This window comes from Denticeps clupeoides, chromosome 15 (genome assembly GCF_900700375.1).
Source record: "Denticeps clupeoides chromosome 15, fDenClu1.1, whole genome shotgun sequence".
Lineage (NCBI taxonomy): Eukaryota > Metazoa > Chordata > Actinopteri > Clupeiformes > Denticipitidae > Denticeps > Denticeps clupeoides.
Window position 1 is genome coordinate 14,578,318 of NC_041721.1, and position 21,268 is coordinate 14,599,585.

The following is a 21,268-nucleotide window of genomic DNA, read 5'->3' on the forward strand; positions in this document are numbered from 1 at the left end:
CACTTTTATCTGTAGTGCTTGGCCATTTTAATAGGAACAAATCATTCTTGTTAAGAATTCTTTTGACTAATGGACCACTGTCGACCTGGAGTGTTACTGGTGTGGTGTTATTATTGTTTGAGCTCATTGGTATCACTGTTGATGAACCGTTTGTTCATCTATTGGGCATCTTCAGGTGCGCTGTAATTTTATGTTACATTTATTCATTCAGCAGGATGACAAAACGGTACCTCTAGATTCTTACCAGAAAGAACCATTTCATACAAGATGTAAACAAAATAGGAAACATATCGAATTGTAGGATTAAATTGCAGTGGGGTTTTTTTTCACCTCCAGCCTGTGTCAGAGCAGTGACCCCTACAGGAGAAACAGCAGCAGAGTTCACTGCTACTGACTGACAGCCGCTCTCCACGACTCCAGTCTGGAGGAGGACTCTGGGGTTGTATCAACATTTTTTTTAATATGACAAATTCCCATGGCTTCTTCCCAAGAGTGGGTGTGTTGCCTGTTGTGATTTATTATTAGATCCGTGTTCCAGCATTTATTTATTTTATTCCTTTTTTTTGGCGAGGAAATTTAAATCCACTGAAAGACATGAATACAGAGCTTAGCCTTAAGCGCTCATTCCACTTCTTGCTGGACACGTCTTTGTGCCGTCTGGCCGCTCCTGCCTGCCTCGGGGGAATTGTGTGAACACCTTTATATAGCAAAGAAGGTGGCCGTAGGGGTCTGGGGCATCCAGCGTTCCCAGGCTGAAGCTCGCTGAGCCTGGGAGCGGAGCTGGCAGAGCTCGCTGCACCTCTCCCAGCGAGAGACCATGGGAATGGCAGTCCCTCTGGAGATGAGCCGGGGGAGGAGGGACACAGCTGCTCATCGCAGGGGAAGCTCGGGTGGATGAGTCCGCTATGCTACTCTAAGCTTTATTTTTTTTCTTTCTTATCATTTTCTTTTGATGGGATGGTGGCATCTCACTCTCATTCTGTGATGGAGTCGGGTTGCTCAGTGCTCGTGTGAGCAAGGTTCAGCTGCCCTCTGACGGTTCCCATAGTCACAGAACCGCTCCATCCCAGTCACAGGGAAAGAGCAGCACATTCCGATCTGCAACAGAATCTGGGCCTTCCCCTCTCCCTCTGTTTAAAAAATATGTTCATGTAAATACGTATTTTGACATGAATATTTATATTAATCATATATAAACATTTATATGCATAATATTATAGAATTTGAGCCATATTGTTTATGAATTTTTCCATTGTGGTGAAAGGCCATTGAACTCTGACGACCTCTGTATGACCTCTGTATGACCTCTGTATTTGTAGGCATCGAGCTTTCATTGATAAGTATGCAGAGGTAGTTTGTAAACATATAGAGAAGCTGAAATTATGTACTGGGTGGGGTACACAATCATGAGATAGGTGTATGCCACTCAACAGGCACATATCAGTTGATCAAAAATATTTAACACTTGATGTCTCTGACCAGTGTTCTCACAGTACTTTTATCCACTTTGTCCACATTCAACTTACTTATTTATTTGACATGATTAGTGCCTCTCATCTGCTTGCATTTCAGCCTTTCGATCTGTCATGGCATGAAAGCAATCCATCAGCTCGCCGAGCCTGCACTGGGACAGAAAAAGAGGCAAAGGGTCTTTGATTCTGAAGATCAAAGTGGCGCCATTAGTGGCGCGATGCATGAAGGCGAGGTTAAAATCAGCCACTTCACTCGTCCTCTGGTCAAGCTTGTACAGGGCTGCATTCTGAATCAGGGCACTTTTGGCCTTCATGAGTGTGTGTGTATGTTGGTGCATATCACAGGCGTGTGTCTTTGAATGTGTGTGTGTTGTAAGCGGGAGTATCAGGCCTCTGGACACTGGCCAGTTTGGCGCTGTCACACTGAGCTGGTAGTCAGGGGCAGGACCTTTCAGGGACAGCTGGCAGGCCTGGCAGTTCAGGTGTATGGGTTGGCATGTCTACATCAGAGGAGAGGATAGAGGGAAGTACCGTCCCTTGGAGGAAGAGTGGGCGGGGGATGCTGGGAGGATCAGAGAGAGGGGGATGAAAGGACAGAGGGGCGGGATGTGAGGCATGTTCTGTAAGAATGGATGCGATTTGCCTGAGGACAGGAAGAAAGCACCATTTCCATATTGGCAATGTAAAGACGGCTGGAGCATTAATGTATCTGAGGTCAGCGTGGTGGAGGGGACATAGATATTTCATACGCCAACCTTGCGCTTGACGGCTGGCGTCTTTGGGTCTTGGCAGTCAAGGTGGGCACTGAATCATAAATTTGCTCAGATGAAGGGCATCTTTAAAACATCGTTTATGACGCTAGTCCCATGCGCTATATGGACATCCACGGGGGTCATGAGCTGCCGCGAGACATACAGTGACGATCGAAACATGGGAAAGTGAAGTGATTGTCATTGTTATACACAGCACACAATGAAATGTGTCCTCTGCTTTTAACCCATCACCCTTGGTGAGCGGTGGGCAGCCATGACAGGCATCCAGGGAGCAGTGTGTGGGGATGGTGCTTTGCTCAGTGGCACCTTGGCAGATCGGCGGCAACCTTCTGATTATGGGGTCGCTAGGCCACCACTGCCACAATGCCACACGTGGCCACGATAAGGACTTTTACAGAGATTGATCAATCTGTTTGATCAATCTGTTTGGCGCTTCATCGTACTTCATTGGCTTCCAGTACCTGCTTCTGGAGCTTCCGGATCCAGTCCTCTGTCAGGTCCTACGGTCCAGCCCGCCCATTCACATCATCATCTGATAGACGCTTGGCCGACCCTCCCTGCACGGTTCAAGAGACCCTCTGGGCTATTCTCACTCACAGTGCCAAGATGGCAGGGTGAGCTCACATTTGCCATCAAAGCAGCTTGACTTTATATTCCCAGACACAGAATCTGCTTTTCCCTGTAGATTTAGTTAATAAATATTATAACTGGCTGCACTTAACTAGCTCTGTTAAAAACACAGTCTGTGTCTTGACCTGTTCTATGCTTGAAGTTGTGCATAAATTAATAAAAGGATATGCAGTTAATTGAAGAGTCCTTGAACCTGACTCATAGGTAAATGGATGGGGGAAGGAATTGAGTAGCTCTTGTCTTTAGCACCCTGTACACTAATGTTTTTCGAGGATATTCATATAAAGTGTAAAGTGAAGTGATTGTCACACAGTATGCATCAATATACATCAATATACATTGATGCATACTGACATTAGGAACAATTATGTTGTCTCGTTTGTCTTTATTTCTCCATTTAAAAAGACATCAGGCGTTTAGTGAAAAGATACGGCTGCTTCGTATTTCGTGCATTTGTGTAATGTGTTGTTTGAAACGTTTTCTTGTGTGTATAAATGGTGGGTGCACAATGTAGGTACCTGACGTGGCAGCAGCATGGCAGTGAGAGTTTTGAATTGAAATATTGTGACTCACTTTTCATAATGGAAGTGATAAGTAGCAAAGGAGTCAAGCATCACTCATTGTGGATTAATAGTGGTTTGTATTTAAGGCTCCTGTTTTGAACATGCTCATTTTTGAGACACAAAACGTTGCAAATAGCCTTTGCAAGAATGCTTTTTTTCTTTTAAATTCCCTACTCCTTGGAAGAGAGTGCCAGATGTGAAAAACTAACACAACTTACACTCTATAGACAGATCAGTAACAGTACACCAGCACAAGGTGTTTTATTGAATGACCTTTGAGAAAAGTATGAGAGAATTACTACACTATTTAAACCGTTTTACCTTTAACATTATGAATGCCCATTGACCCTTATATAGCAATGATTGATTTTACAGTTTGTTGCGAATCACTGTTTTTATTGTACCTTTGTCAGTACATAGATACACAGTACAATCGTAATTATCTGACTGGTTTGCCATTGATTGGTTGCTACAGATATGTGGACAGTTTGTCACTGTGGGCCCTGGCATCCCCTGGTGGCTATTAATTTCCCCTGTCTTATTTGGAGCCTGTGCCCTTGATTTGTTTTTTCCTTATTTGGCCTGAGTCGGTTGTCTTGGGCCGTGGATGCTGTCTTTGTCCCTGTTGTTCATCTGAGTTCATTCTCCCCCACAATTCCTTCCTGTTACCTGGGAGTTGTTCCACGGAGCAGACTTTCCCAGTTAGCTGGGTTAACTTTAGCCAGATAACGTGATTTTCACATAAGAGATTAGTTGAGAAGCATTCCTCTTGGAAAACCAGCCCAGCTGAAGCTTCCTCTTATGAAAGAATGGCAATGTACAGTATTGAAGTGCACATCCATTTTAGCAATAATGAATTTCTAAAGGAGAGGTCAGGTTAATTGAAGCAACGCTTGAATACCACAGCAGTGCGACTGAGGTAAATGAGAGCTTTAACTGAGTAATGACGTTTAAATGAGTGCACTCAGACATGGCGAAAAAGAGGACTGTGCTCATCCAACAAAGAGGAACAGGGAGGTGGAAAGTGTGCGCACGTGTGTGTTGTGGTAACATGGCATTTGCTCTTTAAGGGAAGATGTGGGTTTGGCATGGGGTTTAATGAACGCGTCTGCATTACAAACCTTTCCGGATGCTGTGGTTGCCAGGATTACAGAGCGATCCTTCTCAGTCAGGACGGGTCTAGATGCTTCTCAGAACAAACAAATACGTTCTGCTGGTCGGAATGTGCTTTGGAAAACACCTTTTTTCCCCATAGGGTCTCCTGTCTGATGACTTTAACAGCCGGCCTGCATGGAATTGAAATTGATATTCAGTGTTCGTGCTCTCTGTGTTGCAATATTACAAGCAGTTCTACACAGTAATTCATTTAGGTTTGTGTGTGTGTGTGTGTGTGTGTGTGTGTGAGGGGTATTGCTTTCACTATCCATTGATCTGTAATAAAATGTCCCTAAAGATGTCCCTATGCAGTAATGGAAGCCATTGGGCAGAGCCCTTCAGATATCTGAAACTGTTATCCCAGCTTGCCTGGTGAAGATGGAGCCGTCCAGTGTTATGCATTACACCTGATGAAATTATATGAGCAATATCCTGACTCTCCCCATCTCTCCCTCTCTCGTCTACTTTTTTTCAGGAGCGGGTGGAGTATCTCTTTCTCATCATCTTTACTGTGGAGGCATTCCTGAAGGTAATCGCCTATGGACTGCTGTGCCACCCCAATGCATACCTGCGCAACGGATGGAATTTGCTGGATTTCATCATTGTGGTTGTAGGGTGAGTTGGGATTGACCTCAGTCACGCTGCCCACCGCACTTTCATTATCACACGGACCCATGTTTCTCATTCCAGATGGGTGACAGCTGCTCAAATTTGTTTGCAAATCCTTCATTGAATATGGGCTTACTGCACATCAGAGTGGAATCAGACAGCGTTGTATCACTGTATGAAAGTAGGAGAGTAAAGAATAATGATGGCATGTGAAAATTTCACACAGTATTATACTGTTTTCAGTATAATCAACCAGACATGAAAAACACAAAGAAAAAAATGTAATGTTCATGACTCCACACTCCACAATTATTAATAAAGTGTGTGCTCATAAAAACTACCACCTGTTTTTTTACTAATGTTTCATTAGTTTATAAAAAGTTTAAGTTTCGTTATCTACTGAAAATTGTGATGAATATTACTTTCATGTCAGATTCAATAGTTTGAACTCAGAAAGCATGAATTAAATGACTGATAATCAGATAATAGTCACATTTGTGATGGCCACTGACAAGGATTTTAAACTTTTTTTTTTGTTGGGGCAGTGGTGGGTCGGGGCAGTACTCACTAAGGGTGATAGGTTAAATGCAGAGGACAAATTTCACTGTGTGCACCATGTGACAATCACTTCACTTTATCAAATGAATTTTAGAAAATGGAAGGAAACACAGAAAGATGGGAGCAAAATGGACCCTGGTTAAAAATGGTTATTAACTGGCCAAATGACAACCTCTACAGTTTGGCCTGAGGCCACTAGGGGCACAAGGGGCACAGCAGACAGAGAATGTGAGAGGGATGTGGAAGTTTTGGCCACCTATTTTTCTTGCAAAGATAGATCAAGTATGTTTAAATGGTCTAAAACCAGGAACATTACTCACTGGACTGAACTGTTTCAGAGTATGCATCATCATTTAAATTGTCATCACATTCACCAAACATTATATTTATACAGTGTTGGGCAGATATAAATACATCCCCAGTAAAAAAAAAAAGCTGTCTGACTGCTTAGGTAGTTCTTCCTCTCCAAGGTGAAGATAGTTATCAAGCAGTCTGTTCTTGTTTTCATCTATTTATTTTTGTAAATCCAGTTGACAGCAGATGCTGCGGCCTTGAAATCGGAGTCCTGAGGCAAATGTTACTGGAGGGCGCTGGAAAGCATCCATTAAGCATGCAGCAACAGCACATTAATGGTGTCTGGCTAATGTGTTCATCCTCTGGTCCCTGGTTCCTGCCTGGCCCCTGGCCGCAGCTTGTGTTTGGTGTGTGTGTGGTGAGTAACCGGGACTCTGGTCCCTGGTTCCTGCCTGGCCCCTGGCCGCAGCTTGTGTTTGGTGTGTGTGTAGTGAGTAACCGGGACTCTGGCCCCTGGTTCCTGCTCGGCTCCTGGCCGCAGCTTATGTTTGGTGTGTGTGTGGTGAGTAACCGGGACTCTGGCCCCTGGTTCCTGCTCGGCCAGTGGCTGCAGCTTGTGTTTGGTGTGTGTGTGGTGAGTAACCGGGACTCTGGCCCCTGGTTCCTGCTCGGCTCCTGGCTGCAGCTTGTGTTTGGTGTGTGTGTGGTGAGTAACCGGGACTCTGGCCCCTGGTTCCTGCTCGGCTCCTGGCTGCAGCTTGTGTTTGGTGTGTGTGTGGTGAGTAACCGGGACTCTGGCCCCTGGTTCCTGCTCAGCGCCTGGCCGCAGCTTGTGTTTGGTGTAGTAAGTAACCGGGACTCTGGCCCCTGGTTCCTGCTCAGCGCCTGGCCGCAGCTTGTGTTGGTGTGTGTGTAGTGAGTAACCGGGACTCTGGCCCCTGGTTCCTGCTCGTGCCTGGCCGCAGCTTGTGTTTGGTGTGTGTGTGGTGAGTAACCGGGACTCTGGCCCCTGGTTCCTGCTCGGCTCCTGGCTGCAGCTTGTGTTTGGTGTGTGTGTGGTGAGTAACCGGGACTCTGGCCCCTGGTTCCTGCTCGGCGCCTGGCCGCAGCTTGTGTTTGGTGTAGTAAGTAACCGGGACTCTGGCCCCTGGTTCCTGCTCGGCCCCTGGCCGCAGCTTGTGTTGGTGTGTGTGTAGTGAGTAACCGGGACTCTGGCCCCTGGTTCCTGCTCGGCACCTGGCCGCAGCTTGTGTTTGGTGTGTGTGTAGTGAGTAACCGGGCCTCTGGCCCCTGGTTCCTGCTCGGCCCCTGGCCGCAGCTTGTGTTGGTGTGTGTGTGGGGTGAGTAACCGGGACTCTGGCCCCTGGATCCTGCTCAGCGCCTGGCCGCAGCTTGTGTTGGTGTGTGTGTAGTGAGTAACCGGGACTCTGGCCCCTGGTTCCTGCTCGGCTCCTGGCTGCAGCTTGTGTTGGTGTGTGTGTGTGGTGAGTAACCGGGACTCTGGCCCCTGGTTCCTGCTCGGCCAGTGGCTGCAGCTTGTGTTTGGTGTGTGTGTAGTGATTAACCGGGACTCTGGCCCCTGGTTCCTGCTCGGCTCCTGGCTGCAGCTTGTGTTGGTGTGTGTGTGTGGTGAGTAACCGGGACTCTGGCCCCTGGTTCCTGCTCGGCGCCTGGCTGCAGCTTGTGTTTGGTGTATGTGTGTGTGTACAAGGCCCGGCGCTGGTTGTTTACGCCGTGGCTGATAGATGTGCCGGAGTGGGTGATAGGGCGGCTCAGGAGCGGGCGGTAGGGTGGAGGCGTGACAGAGGGAGATTAGGGGCACTCCGGCTTTGAGGAAATTGAGTCGTGCGAGCGGCGACACTGAAAAACGAGGAAGATCTCGTGTCTTAATGCTCCGGGAGGCTTGCGGTAATGGATGCTGGGCCGGTTTACGGCTCAGTTCAGCTGAGCGATTTCACCTCCAGCTCCTATTGATTTTAATTCAAATGTGAGTCTAATTCACGGACATAATTGAGACGCTTAGCGCATATAACATAAAAAAACAAGACTCATATACTCTTCTAGTCATGGAGCACTTTCTCATTTTTGGATAACTAACACCAGCGATTACAGTACAGGCACAGTTAAAGGGACGGTGTGCTGTGCAGTGGAGCCAGCATCTGATCCTGCATCTGTGCGTGTGTGTGTGTGCACTTGCAGGCTGCAGGCTGTGGAGCATGTGTAGGGGTGATTGCAGTGCATGCTGACAGTGGTTTTAATGCAGCGGAATAAGCTGAAATTGTGCGCATGAGCAGCAGGGTGCGGTGGAGCGAATTGTACCGACCAGCGCCGCAGCGTGTAGCAGCCACAGGTCTCTGCGCACACATACACAACACACAGACACACAAACACACACGCAGACACTAAATGGGCCTCAAAGCATAAAGTATAAAGTGAAGTGATTGTCACATGTGATACACAGCACACTGTGCACACAGTGAAATGTGTCCTCTGCATTTAAGCCATCACCCTGAGTGAGCAGTGGGCAGCCATGACAGGCGCCCGGGGAGCAGTGTGTGGGGACGGTGATTTGCTCAGTGACACCTCAATAGCACCTTGACGGCTCGGGATTTGAACCGGCAACCTCCTGATTACGGGGCCGCTTCCTTAACCGCTAGGCCGCCACTGCCCCAGTAAGGACAATTGTAAAAAATAATTATACAGCATGTGGTTATTACAAGTGATAAAGTCAAAGTGAAGTGATTGTCATTGTGAAACACTGCAGCACAGCACACAATGCGCTCAACGAAATGTGTGTTGGGACCGTACCATGTGTATAGTACTGTCCAAAAGTCATGATCCACCCATCATTTCTTCAAGTTTTAAGGACGCAAAGAGGGAGAGACTTTGTTAATGTGTGTAAGGGAGCAATTTTCAGTTCAAATCATCATCTATAGAGGATGTCAGGAGAGAGCTGATGCAGTGGAGGTCCTGTGACAGCCAGTGGTGCTGCAGATTTCATGCAAAGTTATGAGCTGAAAAGTTCCATCATATTCTGATCAACCATGAAAGCACTAAATATTGTCATTAAAGCTCCATAACGTAAGAGGATCTTATCAATTATTTCAAGGGTGAGGTCTTTTTATGTTAATTAATGTTTACCTCTTAAACTTTACCTCTTAGGTATTTTTTAATATAGGTTTATAAGAAATTATGCATTTATAGTCATTTGAAAGTGACCCTATGGTTTACGAGTCCACTTCCTTACCCACTGGTCCACACCTGCCCCATGTTAATAATAGTTAAAGACATAGTATTACTTTTATTAACATTATTATGATCATTATTTAGTAGCCTTGACATTTCCACAGCCCTAATACAAAAATCTATTTCTTTTATACATATTTATTAACAACACATTTAACAATGCATTTCTTCAGCAATGTGATCTGAATTACTAACAAATCAGGAGTCTTTATTGCCTGTCCTCCGTTCCTCTTTCATTCTACTTTCTTCACACTTCCTTTCTCCTGTAATGGCTGTGGTCCATGGAAGTCTAAATCGATTTTATGCAAACAAGATCACGTTATCGTATTAGGACATGCATGAGAAGCTACCTCTGCACAAGGGAGTTACTCCACCAGAGTCCCAAGACCAGTCCTTCGGCTGAACCGCCCATCGCTCTGTCAATCAGTGAACATATCAAATACAATTCTTAGAGTCACTTCAGAGTCATGTCAACTTCAAAAGAATTGAATGTGACGTTAATTTAACCAAGAGCTTTAGCGCCTCAGTGGCTCTTCAGTGCCTGATTTCACATTGGGGCAAGGGAAGGGTTGAGAATACATGCGCAAAAAATGCAGAAAGCCTGTAATCGTTTGTGCCTCTGGGTGAGAATGTAGTTACTTTGTTGTGTTAGAGCACACCAAATTTTTCTTTCTTTGCAGATGAAGTAGTTACGTCAAGCTACTTCACATACTGGTCTCCCAAATGAACCCATTACATTTATATTTACATTTACATTTACAGCATTTATCATATGACCTTATCCAGAGCGACTTACAGTCAGTATTTTACAGGGACAGTCTCCCTGGAGCAACTTAAGGTTAAGTGTCTTGCTCAGAGACACAATGGTAGTAAGTGGGATTTGAATCCGGGTCTTCTGGTTCACAGGCGAGTGTCTTACCCACTAGGTAAGACACCATTAATGATTATAATAACAGCAGACAGGGTCACATGGAATTGATTGCATATTGGGCTAAATAGAGTTATTATAATAATATTAGTTGACCAACAGTGATGGGCTGACCATTAGGATAATTTGCCAGCAGCCTGAATTGCTTTGAGCAATAAACTGGACGAACATCAATAAAAAGTAATGGTTTTTGTTGTCTTGTGCTCCCTGAAAGTGGTAAAAATTGTCATTTTTGTGGTTAAAATGTCTGTAAATGTAGTTAAAATATCCAGCAAATAATAACCGTGAAGAAAGAGGTTTAATAAATCATTCTGGACAGACTAATGTGTAATTTGTTAGGCACTACAAAGGCACTTTATTGTCATTTAAACATTGATGGTCCTGCAGTCTTCTGCAAGTACTAAGTAAGCAAGTACTATTTACACTTATTTTCTGATCTTTATTATTTCAATATTTGTCCTAACTTTTTTTGTCTAGTGTAGAATCAAATGGGTGATCCAATAAAGAACGAACGAGGGCAATTGTTTGTTCTACAGTGCGACCAGATATTCAGATTTTAAGATTTTAATTGTACCCCGTACTGTATTTTGAATCTTACTGAATCCAGATGTTTACATATTGGATTCTTCAGATGAGCGCATTGGCACAAGTAGTTTTATTTCATCAACATACAGAATTAGCAGTCCCATTCACAGTACGTCCCTGTGGACATGGGTTTTTCAGTGGCCAAGGCTGACATTCAGTGGGCTGATGACTGAGTTATAGTGGGTCAAGGGGACCATATCTTTTAGATTTTTTTAATATAAAAAAAGAATAAACAAGAATTAAGGGAGATTTGGGAATTTGTGAAGTGTCATTTGTTTAACCAATAATCAATGTCGATTTATGAGTATTATATTCACTGTATAGTGATGCCAGGTTGCCCAGCCCTGCTTTCTTTGCTCTCTTCCTGTGGCACCGCCAGTCAGCAGGAGCTCAGCAGCAGTCTGCGGTCCTACATGCGGCAGCTATCGCTCCCTCTGCTAAACGTTGAATATGTTAACCAGCGAGCGCAAGTGGTGCAGCCTTTTCTCACCTCTAAGCTGCGTGTTAGGGGTCCGGGGGAAGTTCAACTGTGGGAATTCCATGTGATTAACCAAAAAGGAGCCCACGTAACATCAGGGATGCCCTGCGAAGTTGTGGTAGCCCGGCCAGAAGCGCTTACTGTGCAGTTCCCCTAAAATTTAACTAACACTTCATTCTTAATTCAGAATATAATTTTGTTAGGTGGACCTTCCTACACCGTTTCCATGCGCAAAATGAGCTTGCGAATTAAGACATGTTCTTTATGGATTAATGATCAAAGAAGGGGGTCAGTCATGTTCCCCCCTTCACCAGCTTCCACTTTTTCTGATAAGCACACTTATTCTTCTGCACCTGCCACCAACCAAGCAGCACCTCCATCCACTTTCTCTGTCTGGTGGCCTCGAGGCGAAGATTAGAGGAAATTCGGTTATCTGTGCAATTACATGTCATCTCAAATCATCTGCATTTGCTGAGGAAAAAAGAAATGTGCAAATGTGGAATGACGTGTGACCATATTGGCCTAATAACACAGAAGTTAGGGCCATTCGGACTGATTGGTCACTAATCACTCGTTCCACACGTGTTTAGCTTTACAAGCACCTCTTTATCACACACAAGCATACATTGCGTGTGGATTAATAACGTGCGAGCGTTACCATGGCGCATAAGAGATGGCTGTCAGAGACAGTGTTTCTGTTGTAAAGGTGAGGGAAGAAGGGCAGAAAATAACAAAGGGACATTTTTGTCGGGGGACAAAGTGACTTCCATATGGATGAGCTCAGAGTCCCCGGAGGATAAAATTTCTTTAACTCCACCGATGAACATGTCACAGCTGTTTCATCAGGACAGATTGACCTTTGGGCCACAAGCCTCACTCTTCTGTTTATAGAGGAGCCACATTTACATCAAAGCAACTCTTTGCAGCATCAATAATGAGAAAAAATATATATATTTCTGACTATCAACAAATAATAATGAACATTTATGTGTTTGCTTCACTGTATTATATAAGGATATATAAGGATCACATGGTGATCAAGGTAAATGAGTGTACAATGTCATTGGCTAGATCCTCCTGTTGAATTGTATTTTTACAATATACAGGAATGTCCCTGCCACATTTACATTTACAGCATTTATCATACGCCCTTATCCAGAGTGACTTACAATCAGTAGTTACAGGGACAGACCCCCCTGGAGCAACTTAGGGTTAAGTGTCTTGCTCAGGGACACGATGAGTGGGATTCGAACCCAGATGTTTTGGTTCATAGGCGAGTGTTTTACCCACTAGGCTACTACCACCCTAGGCTACTACCACCAATGTATATAGGAATAACAATATATAGGTAATAGCACATATAATATCCATTGTAATATATGGACGATCTGTATATTTACAGCATTTATCAGACGCGTTTGTGGTTTGACTGTGAGCTGGTCTCTAGAAACACATTCATAAGAATCTCCCATTCGAGGCCATTCGAAGTGTGTGTGGGTGATCAGCGTTGACATGAAATAAAATTTACTGATGCTTGTTTGTCATGAGGGATTTTTGATAAGAATGACAGTAGAAGGACAATAGCTGTGTTGAGTGTTATCTTAATGTCTTCCCGTTGTTTCCTTTTCCCTTTCTCTGTTTCTCCACTCCTCAGGCTCTTCAGTGCAATATTAGAGCAGGCCACCAAAGTCGAGGGGGGGACGCCGATCGGTGGGAAGGCGGCGGGGTTTGATGTGAAAGCCCTGAGGGCATTCCGAGTGCTCAGGCCGCTCCGACTGGTGTCTGGAGTCCCCAGTGAGTAACGCATCCCAACACACGCGCGCACACACACACACACATAGTAACATAGGTGGGATCTTAGGGAAGGGGCGTGAGTTTATAATCCCCCTGTATTTTTTCCAAGCGTAATATATTTTTTCCTCGTGTGTTATTAAAAACTGGTGCCAGCTTGTCAAAGGTCCACAAAAATAGCTGGTAGGCACTTTCATAAGGAACAATGGAAGTGATGGTTCAGGACTTTGTTTAGTCATTGTTCATGTGGTGGTTATGGCATGTTTGTGTATGTATTCATGTATATGCACATGCACAAAATTGTTAACCATGTATTTGTGTGTGTGTGTGTGTGTGTGTGTGTGTGTGTGTGTTAATTACTTTCTTAAATTGCCATGTCAGGAGTCATTGTTGGGCTAAAGATGTCAGTGTGCTTCAGAAGAGTCAAGAATCATCTTCTCATTTGGGAAAAATGTGGTCAGACAGCAATCTTGAATGACAATGATCAGGGATCACTTCCCGGATATGGAGATTTCCACACACAAGAACCCAGAGGATTGGATTTAAAGAGCAGTGTGGACATCGGAGAGCTTCTTGATAGTGAGGCTAATCATTACAATAAGGTTTCAATTTGTGAGGTTCAAATGGTCAACTGTGTGGTCTGATGAGTCCCAGTTGACCCCGTTCCAGAGTGATGGGTGCCACAAGGTAAGAAGACAACTGGAGCGATGCACCCATCATGTATACTCCATACTGCACAAGCCTGTGGAGGCTTGTGTTATGATCTGAGGTTACTTCGGTCTGGCCTGACATAATAAGCAAAAATATGTGGCATTTAAATGTCAGCTGACTTACTCGTTCCTGTTACATGGACAACGGACACAGATGTCCATTGGCAAATCCAGTGGCAGAAACTCTCTGCCTATTTTGTGTCTGGTCTGGTTAACTGGCTGAAGCTGAAAATGGACTGAGTTCAGCTCTTTTTGGCAGCTCCACAGCCAGCGGGCGTTGAATTAGTGAAAGACTCAAACTTTTACGCTCCGTGTTTCCAATTAAAATCCGAGCAGGCACTTTTCCGTCGGCGGCACTGAGGTCCGTTTTATTGACTGGTGTCCCAGCAGGCGTCTTGTTTCTGTTTATTATTCAGCACATGCCATGGGAGTGTTTCAGAAACGATTTGATCCCTGCACTATTGTTCTGCGGCGGGTGGCTGGCTTTTGAGAGATGCCAGACCGCAGCCCATCGTCCGCGGCAGCTGTTTGGTGTGATTTGGGTGAAATGGGATCTTAGATTTGGCCGATATCCTCGGCTGATCTCCTGTATCGCACTGGAGCACTGCCGAACAAGATGGGATTTCTGTCTCACGAGGGGGGCGCGGGGGACAAATCGATAATGAGAAAGGTTGTTTCTGAAAAGCAAGCTGCATGCGAACAGTACTCCGCCGCAAATCCACTGCTGCTCGATTCCACTGAACCCAAGCGAACCCTGCGTCTGTTGTCCCCTTCCCCAGGTCTTCAGGTGGTGTTGAACTCCATCATCAAAGCCATGGTGCCCCTCCTGCACATAGCCCTCCTGGTCCTTTTTGTCATCATCATCTATGCCATCATCGGTCTGGAGCTTTTCATGGGGAAGATGCACAGAACCTGCTTCTTGTATCGAGACGGGCGCAGGGGTGAGCACATCTTCACACGCATTCTAACACTGTCTGGATCACTGGTTTGAAGTAAGCAGCATGTTTTCATGTATTTATTTATTTTGCTCTGTGGAACATTATGGTCTATGCATCGTCAAAATAATTCCGTCTGTAAATAGTAAATTATTTAAATATGGAATGTAGGAAACGTTGCAGGCCATTAATTCATGCTAAGATATTCTTCCCAGTGGGATTTTTTTGGACTGATTTTCCTGTATAATTGCCTCTTCGATTACATAAACTGGGAAATGGGATTTGCCGCATGATGCCTGAGGCTCGTTCAGTTGATACGTGTCTAATGTTTTGGTCTTTTCGCTCATGTGGGTTGCACTGGCTTTATAGGCCTGTTAATTGCTTAGATATCACACTTAGTACTCTAGATTTAGAATTAGAAAATCATTTACAACCTCCATTTTTGTGTGCTGGGCCACATTTGTATCCAGGGGCCCTCGCTGAGGAGAAGCCTGCACCCTGCGCCCCCGACACAGCACACGGAAGACACTGCAGCCCACCCAACGTCACCCTGTGTTTGATGGGATGGGAGGGACCCAACGATGGCATTACCAACTTCGACAATTTTGCCTTTGCTATGCTCACTGTTTTCCAGTGCATCACCATGGAGGGCTGGACGGACGTGCTGTACTGGGTGAGCCGGGCCCAGGGTTGGAGGCCTGGGTGTCTTCATACTCATATGTGCATTTACATTTATGGAATTTATTAGATACCTTTATCCAGAGCAATTTACAATCAGTAGTGACAGGGACAGTCTCCCTGGAGACACTCAGTGGTAAGTGTCTTTCTCAGGGACACAGTGGTAGTATGTGGGGTTTGAACCTGGGTCTTTGTGGTCTTCTGGTTCATTGGCAGGTGTTTTACACTGTATGTTTACTCTATATCCTTATATGGAATGCATCCATATATCCTAGGGTGGCGTCTCATATTTCTGGATAAAGTGTATGAGTATGTGTATGTATGTTGTCATGGGTTTAAATCCTAACGAGGAAAATGTTCTTGATTCTTTCAAGGCATTCAGGAATCAGATACTGAACAGCACAGTCAGCTGACAACAATTTTACTCACACTTCAGCTAGGAATGCATCCACTTCAGTCACTTCTCAGAGGTACTCGCTGGAATTAACAGCGGCCTTGGATTGCTGATGAGGCTTCAGTCACCAAAGCTTAAAAAAAGGACGCAGAGTTGCATTGTTTTTCTTTTTTCCCAACCTTTCTTTCTTCCCTACATATGTCTGTATGTCTTTTTGTTTCGAAACACACTATATATTCATAATTCTATGGTCCTAATTTACTAAATGTGCAGAAATATATAAAAGCTTTGTGGTCAAAAATGTAAAAAAAAATACAAAGCCAGAACAGTTTCATCTGTTCATTTGCTTTAAAAAAAAACTTTCACAGGACGCTCTGGTTTAGTAAATCAAGACCGTTCTGTCTTTTTTCCAACCTTTCCTTCCCTCTGTTGTCCAGATGCAGGACGCTATGGGCTATGAACTTCCCTGGGTCTATTTTGTCAGTCTGGTCATCTTCGGCTCATTTTTCGTTCTAAATCTGGTTCTGGGAGTGTTGAGCGGGTAAGAGTCGCGCATGTGTTTGTGTGTTTGTGCCGTCTGTTTGATGTCCTCCTGGACCAGACAACAAGACTCCTGAGAGATGTGGTGACAGGGGTGTGACATTGAAAAAGATCAAGTCTTTGGTATGGAATATGACACATTCCTCCTGGTCCCTGTGACTGGCGAATCCAATCAAAATTCCTAAAAAAAAAGAATTCCAGCACCAAAATCCTACATTCATTAAAATTCCCACCTCCACTGCCAGAGAGCACATGACACATGTACAGACAGATTTGGGATACTGACTCAAACTTACCACAAAATCCAGCACTAATTATTACGTGTGATAACTATGCAAATGCTATTTTTTTTATTAATTACCCAGTTCAGTCCACTTTATTCACTGTTTAAGTATATAAAAAAACACTAGGAAACCACAGAGCTAGAGAGACAAGACAAGATAAGGGGGTGAAACCAGCTAGAAGACAAGGACTCAAGGAGAAATGATGATCATTTTACAATATTAAGCAATAAGGATTCCGTTAAAGAGCTGTTAAACAGATGAAAGCCATTTTCAACACATTGCTGTGCTTAGATAAATGATTTTATAGAAAGAAATAAATCAAATGCAAAAACTCACTGCTTTAAAGCACACAGGCCATCCAATCAGAATCAAGCATTCTTCCACACTGCTGTATTAGCTCACCATGATGGTACAGACATACTATATATTTATTCTAGAAATGTCAAAATGAACTTGATAATGTCTGTTATGTGCATTGTGTGCATTTTAATTTCCCTTAGCTGTTTGGGATTAGAACAACATCATTAAAAAAAAATTTTTTTCTCAAAAAAACTATGTCCTTGAAGGTCATTGAGACAGTTTACAGTAAAACACAATAAATTCATAGTTTTGCAACATAACTTTAAATTTAAAACCATTTAAGACAACAAACACTTTTAACAGTTTCAACCTCAAAATTGGATGAGCATTAGTACCATGTCTACATCTGTTCCTGGGGGCACTACAGAAGAATGCTGCTGATATTGCCTCCATCTTGTTTCTCTGACCACTAGAAAGCAAAGCGAAGGTCTCTGACCTTGAACAGAATAAAGTATTCTGGTAAAGGGGAGCTGAATTGTCATGTTCCCATATGAGGGCGCAGGGTGTCAGGTGGTTAACACAGGATATCGCTTTGTCGTTGATATTGTAACATTACACAACGTTACATTACCTCCAACTCTCTTCGGATGTTAATGCTGTCGGTAAAAAGCGCGAGTGAGTGAGTGAGTGTAGCCAGAGCCTGAGGTTAGAGGAGTTGGTCGCCCCCTGGAAACAGTGTGTGGGTGGATTGCCTGCTACCGGTTTACAGTAATAACCTGTTATAACCTCTGGCCCTGCCTTATGATAATCTGCCCGAGCACCGTTGAGGGTGGTGTTAAGTCAGAGCCAGCGCCGGAGTCTGAGGGGTGGTGCTGGGGTTGTACCTTTATTTTACTCTACTTTGAATCTGGTAGATCAGGACTCTGTGTGCCATATCACGCAGTCACTGCTACACTGCAGTGTAGATTTAACCCCCATCTGTGTCGCAGTTTTGAGGTCCTTTCTCACAGACTTCCGCACAGGAATGTACAGCAAGACGAGGGAGAGCGAAATGGGTCAATCAAAAAGAATTCTCCCGATGTGTCATAAATGGTTGTGCCTTGGCATGAGCCTGCGGGAAAACCCTCTCACTTAAGAGGCCTCTTGCCAGCTTGCCGTTAAATCCGCTCTCGCTGCCGCGTGGACGGGTTCCACCAGGTGGTCCGAGTTTTATTAAGTCACTTTGCTTTAGCGCTGGCCTCGCCCTAATGTGTTTCTGCCCAGGCGGGATAAATTATTCATTGAGAATTAAGGTCGATGCGCAAAGTTAAAGCACCACTTCGGGTCTCTGCGGCCCTGCCGTGGACAACATGCTAATAAGAGGCGGCACAAGGTGGTTGGCTGGTACCACACACATACACACGCACAGAATCTAAAAGTACAAAGGAGTCTTCTTGCGCTGAGTCACTGATGTACTCTAACAGCGGCTCCCATCTTTCCAGGTCAACGACGCGGTTGGGAAGGAGTGGCCCTGGGTCTATTTTGTTACTCTCATCATCATTGGCTCATTTTTTGTTCTTAACTTGGTTCTGGGTGTGCTGAGCGGGTAAGGACCAGAGAGGTTTCCTCACACCTGTCCATCTCCGTCTCCCTCCTGCTCTGTCTTTCCTCCCTGTCCCCACTGCTTCAGTAAGGCCGTTCTGAATTGGACCATAAAGCCACCATTGCAGCCTTAGAGCTGCTGCATGTACAGCTCCAGTGGCGCGATTGGTTAGCGCACGGTACTTATAAAACAGTGTCTGATGAGCTATGCTGAGGTTGTGAGTTCAAGCCTCACCTGGAGCAAAGTATCTTTAACCTTAGTTCATCTTTAACCTTAGTTCAGGCCTTATCAGGGCTCTTAGTTTTGTAAACTCAAAATCTATTGAAATCGAGCGATGAATTGCTGGTGTCTTCCTCTTGTAAGTCTCTTTGGATAAAAGCGTCTGCTAAGCAAAGTAAAGTAAAGTAAAGTAAAGTAAAGTAAAGTACACCTGTCCAGCCTTTTCTGCTGCTACGCCAGGCATCCTCGTCCTTCCTTTCGGGGCTCTGTTTGCTCTCCCACCTTACAATCAGCAGTCAGCCCTTCATCAGTGTCTCTGTCACGGAAAGACTTAAAGTAGAAAAAAGAAAATGAATAAAGGCCGTGGCCGTTCCGCAGAGGTAATGATTGATCTCCCAGGCGGCGCGGAGAGCCACGCCGTTTGGATGCAATTTCATCACCCCCTCAGCGCCCGCCGCAGAGGCCCAACTGCCCGGTAGCTGCCATTGATTTCTTTACACGATCCGTCTGCGCCGTTCAGCACATCCAAGGGCCGCTCTGTGCGTGGCATGAGTCCAGTAAACAGTGCGTATGTCATCACTATCTTCTGTCACCACACATTAAATTCTACTTATCATTGCCAAACAAACCATAATAATAGTAATAATAATAATAATAATAATAATGACACAGTATGGCATTGTGTTGTGTTGTGTTACTGTACAGACTAGAATAATTCCCATAAGATTATGAAATAAGTTACATCACGTCCGTCCAGCATTTGCTGACAATATGCTCTTAACTAGTGATTTACTTATTAGTTAGGGGGCAGTACTCAGGGTTAAGTGCCTTGCTCAGGGCTACTATACAATACTGAAATGTTTGTAAGTGTATCTGTGAGCGACTATTTGTATATAGACTCAATTTTTAGTTGTAAGAGTATGAGTGTGTATCCAGCATATTACACGATATCACACAATGGTAGTAAGTACTTACCGAACCTGCAAATTTGTGGTCGTCAAGTTAATGGACGAGTTAACCCTGCCTGCAGGAGTTGATAAGGATCCGTTTTACAGGAGGAATGTCCAAATCTCTACCTGTATATTGACTCTCTCTGTTAGTTTAACTGCACTATGTTTCCATCAATAAGTTCTGTCATGCAATTAAGTGCATATTATTCTAAACCTGTTTGTTTAACACTACAGTTTATTTTGCATTAAACATCATATATGCTTTTTGTAGAAGAGCTTTTTATGGTACTTCTAATGAAGCTCCAAATGTAGTTAAGAGTAAACCCATCCACCTGAATTAGCTCAAAAGCAACACAAAAAAATGAACCATTATTTTAACCAGAGACATTGTCTGAGCTCATGAATGCTCTCTTGGTCTTGGCATAACGGTGTCTTCTTACTTCTTCCCTACTTAATAAACCCGTCTTTGCCCTTTCCTCTACAGCTTCAGCTCTTAAACACTTAACTAGCTTCCTGGCCTGCAATGTACTTTATGTCTTTTACATTTTTCATATGCACAGATTAAGGTGCCTCGTTCTTCCTCCCCTCCATTCTTCCTCTTCCCGAATGCAGAGAGTTCTCCAAGGAGCGAGAGAAAGCCAAGGCCCGAGGGGACTTCCAGAAGCTTCGTGAGAAGCAGCAGCTGGAGGAAGACCTGAAGGGCTACCTGGATTGGATCACACAGGCTGAGGACATAGACCCTGAAAATGAAGAGGAAGGCCTGGATGAGGAGAAGCCCCGAAACCGTAAGTACTGGCTGACACCATGGTCCCATATCTAACAATTATAGCAAATGGCTGACAGCTCTTTCATTCTTGATGTGTGTGTGTGTGTGTGTGTGTGTGTGAGAGAGAGAGAGAGAGAGAGAGAGAGAGAGAGAGAGAAAGAGAGGGAGAAACTCCAGTGCGTGTTTTTAAGTCTGGATTTGTAGATCGAGAAAACATAGGTGGTGGAGTTTTGAATGTTCTGATTATTATTGAATTTGGGTTAGGAAAATGCCAGAAGAGGCCACGCCCTCCGTGCCGGCCATCGCATATTGCACTCAGTACAGTGGGGCACGTGGCACAAGGCCAAGGCTGCTGTTTTATGCTGTCTAGACAGGTGGAGTGAGTCTGCTGACCGTACAGAAGAGGACTGTGATGTAAATGAGCAACAAATGTCTCTGTTACAGTATTGAAATGTTTGTAGGGACTCTCGCGTTGAAGTTGAAGTGTATCTCTGAGTGCCAGATATTGAAACAGTATGTTTCCTATTTTCCTTACATTATAAAATTTTTGTCATAAGATTATGAGTGTAGATCCCTTAATTATGCTATAATTATTATACTGCATGATATTATAATTTGTGGTGTGACTGTTAATAAGCTAACACTTTAATTCATTTGGAAATCCACCTTGAGTGTGAACAATTCAACAATATCGTACTCTGTGGTACCGAACCAGCTACCACCAGGTCGTGGCTCCTCAATCATTTCTTTTGATGCTAAGAGAACATATAGATACCCGAATTATAATAAAACAATATGTTCAGGTTTCCACATTAAAAACAAGCTTTA

General features: G+C 44.3%; 1 protein-coding gene and 1 non-coding gene across 7 annotated transcripts in view; both read left to right on the plus strand.

Annotated features, from left to right (window-relative positions):
* cacna1c (calcium channel, voltage-dependent, L type, alpha 1C subunit) overlaps positions 1-21,268 on the plus strand; it is a 181,555-nt gene that overhangs the window by 124,154 nt on the left and 36,133 nt on the right. For all 6 annotated transcript variants that reach the window (XM_028954337.1, XM_028954338.1, XM_028954339.1 and 3 more), the window contains exons 4-9: positions 5,069-5,208; positions 12,946-13,085; positions 14,572-14,733; positions 15,198-15,400; positions 16,237-16,340; positions 20,287-20,459. In XM_028954337.1, coding sequence (XP_028810170.1) covers positions 5,069-5,208; positions 12,946-13,085; positions 14,572-14,733; positions 15,198-15,400; positions 16,237-16,340; positions 20,287-20,459 — 922 coding nt within the window. The remainder of the gene's footprint in view (positions 1-5,068; positions 5,209-12,945; positions 13,086-14,571; positions 14,734-15,197; positions 15,401-16,236; positions 16,341-20,286; positions 20,460-21,268) is intronic.
* Positions 18,655-18,747, plus strand: trnai-uau (transfer RNA isoleucine (anticodon UAU)). Its single transcript is given in 2 exon segments — positions 18,655-18,692; positions 18,712-18,747. It is a non-coding gene; the product is annotated as a tRNA-Ile (tRNA).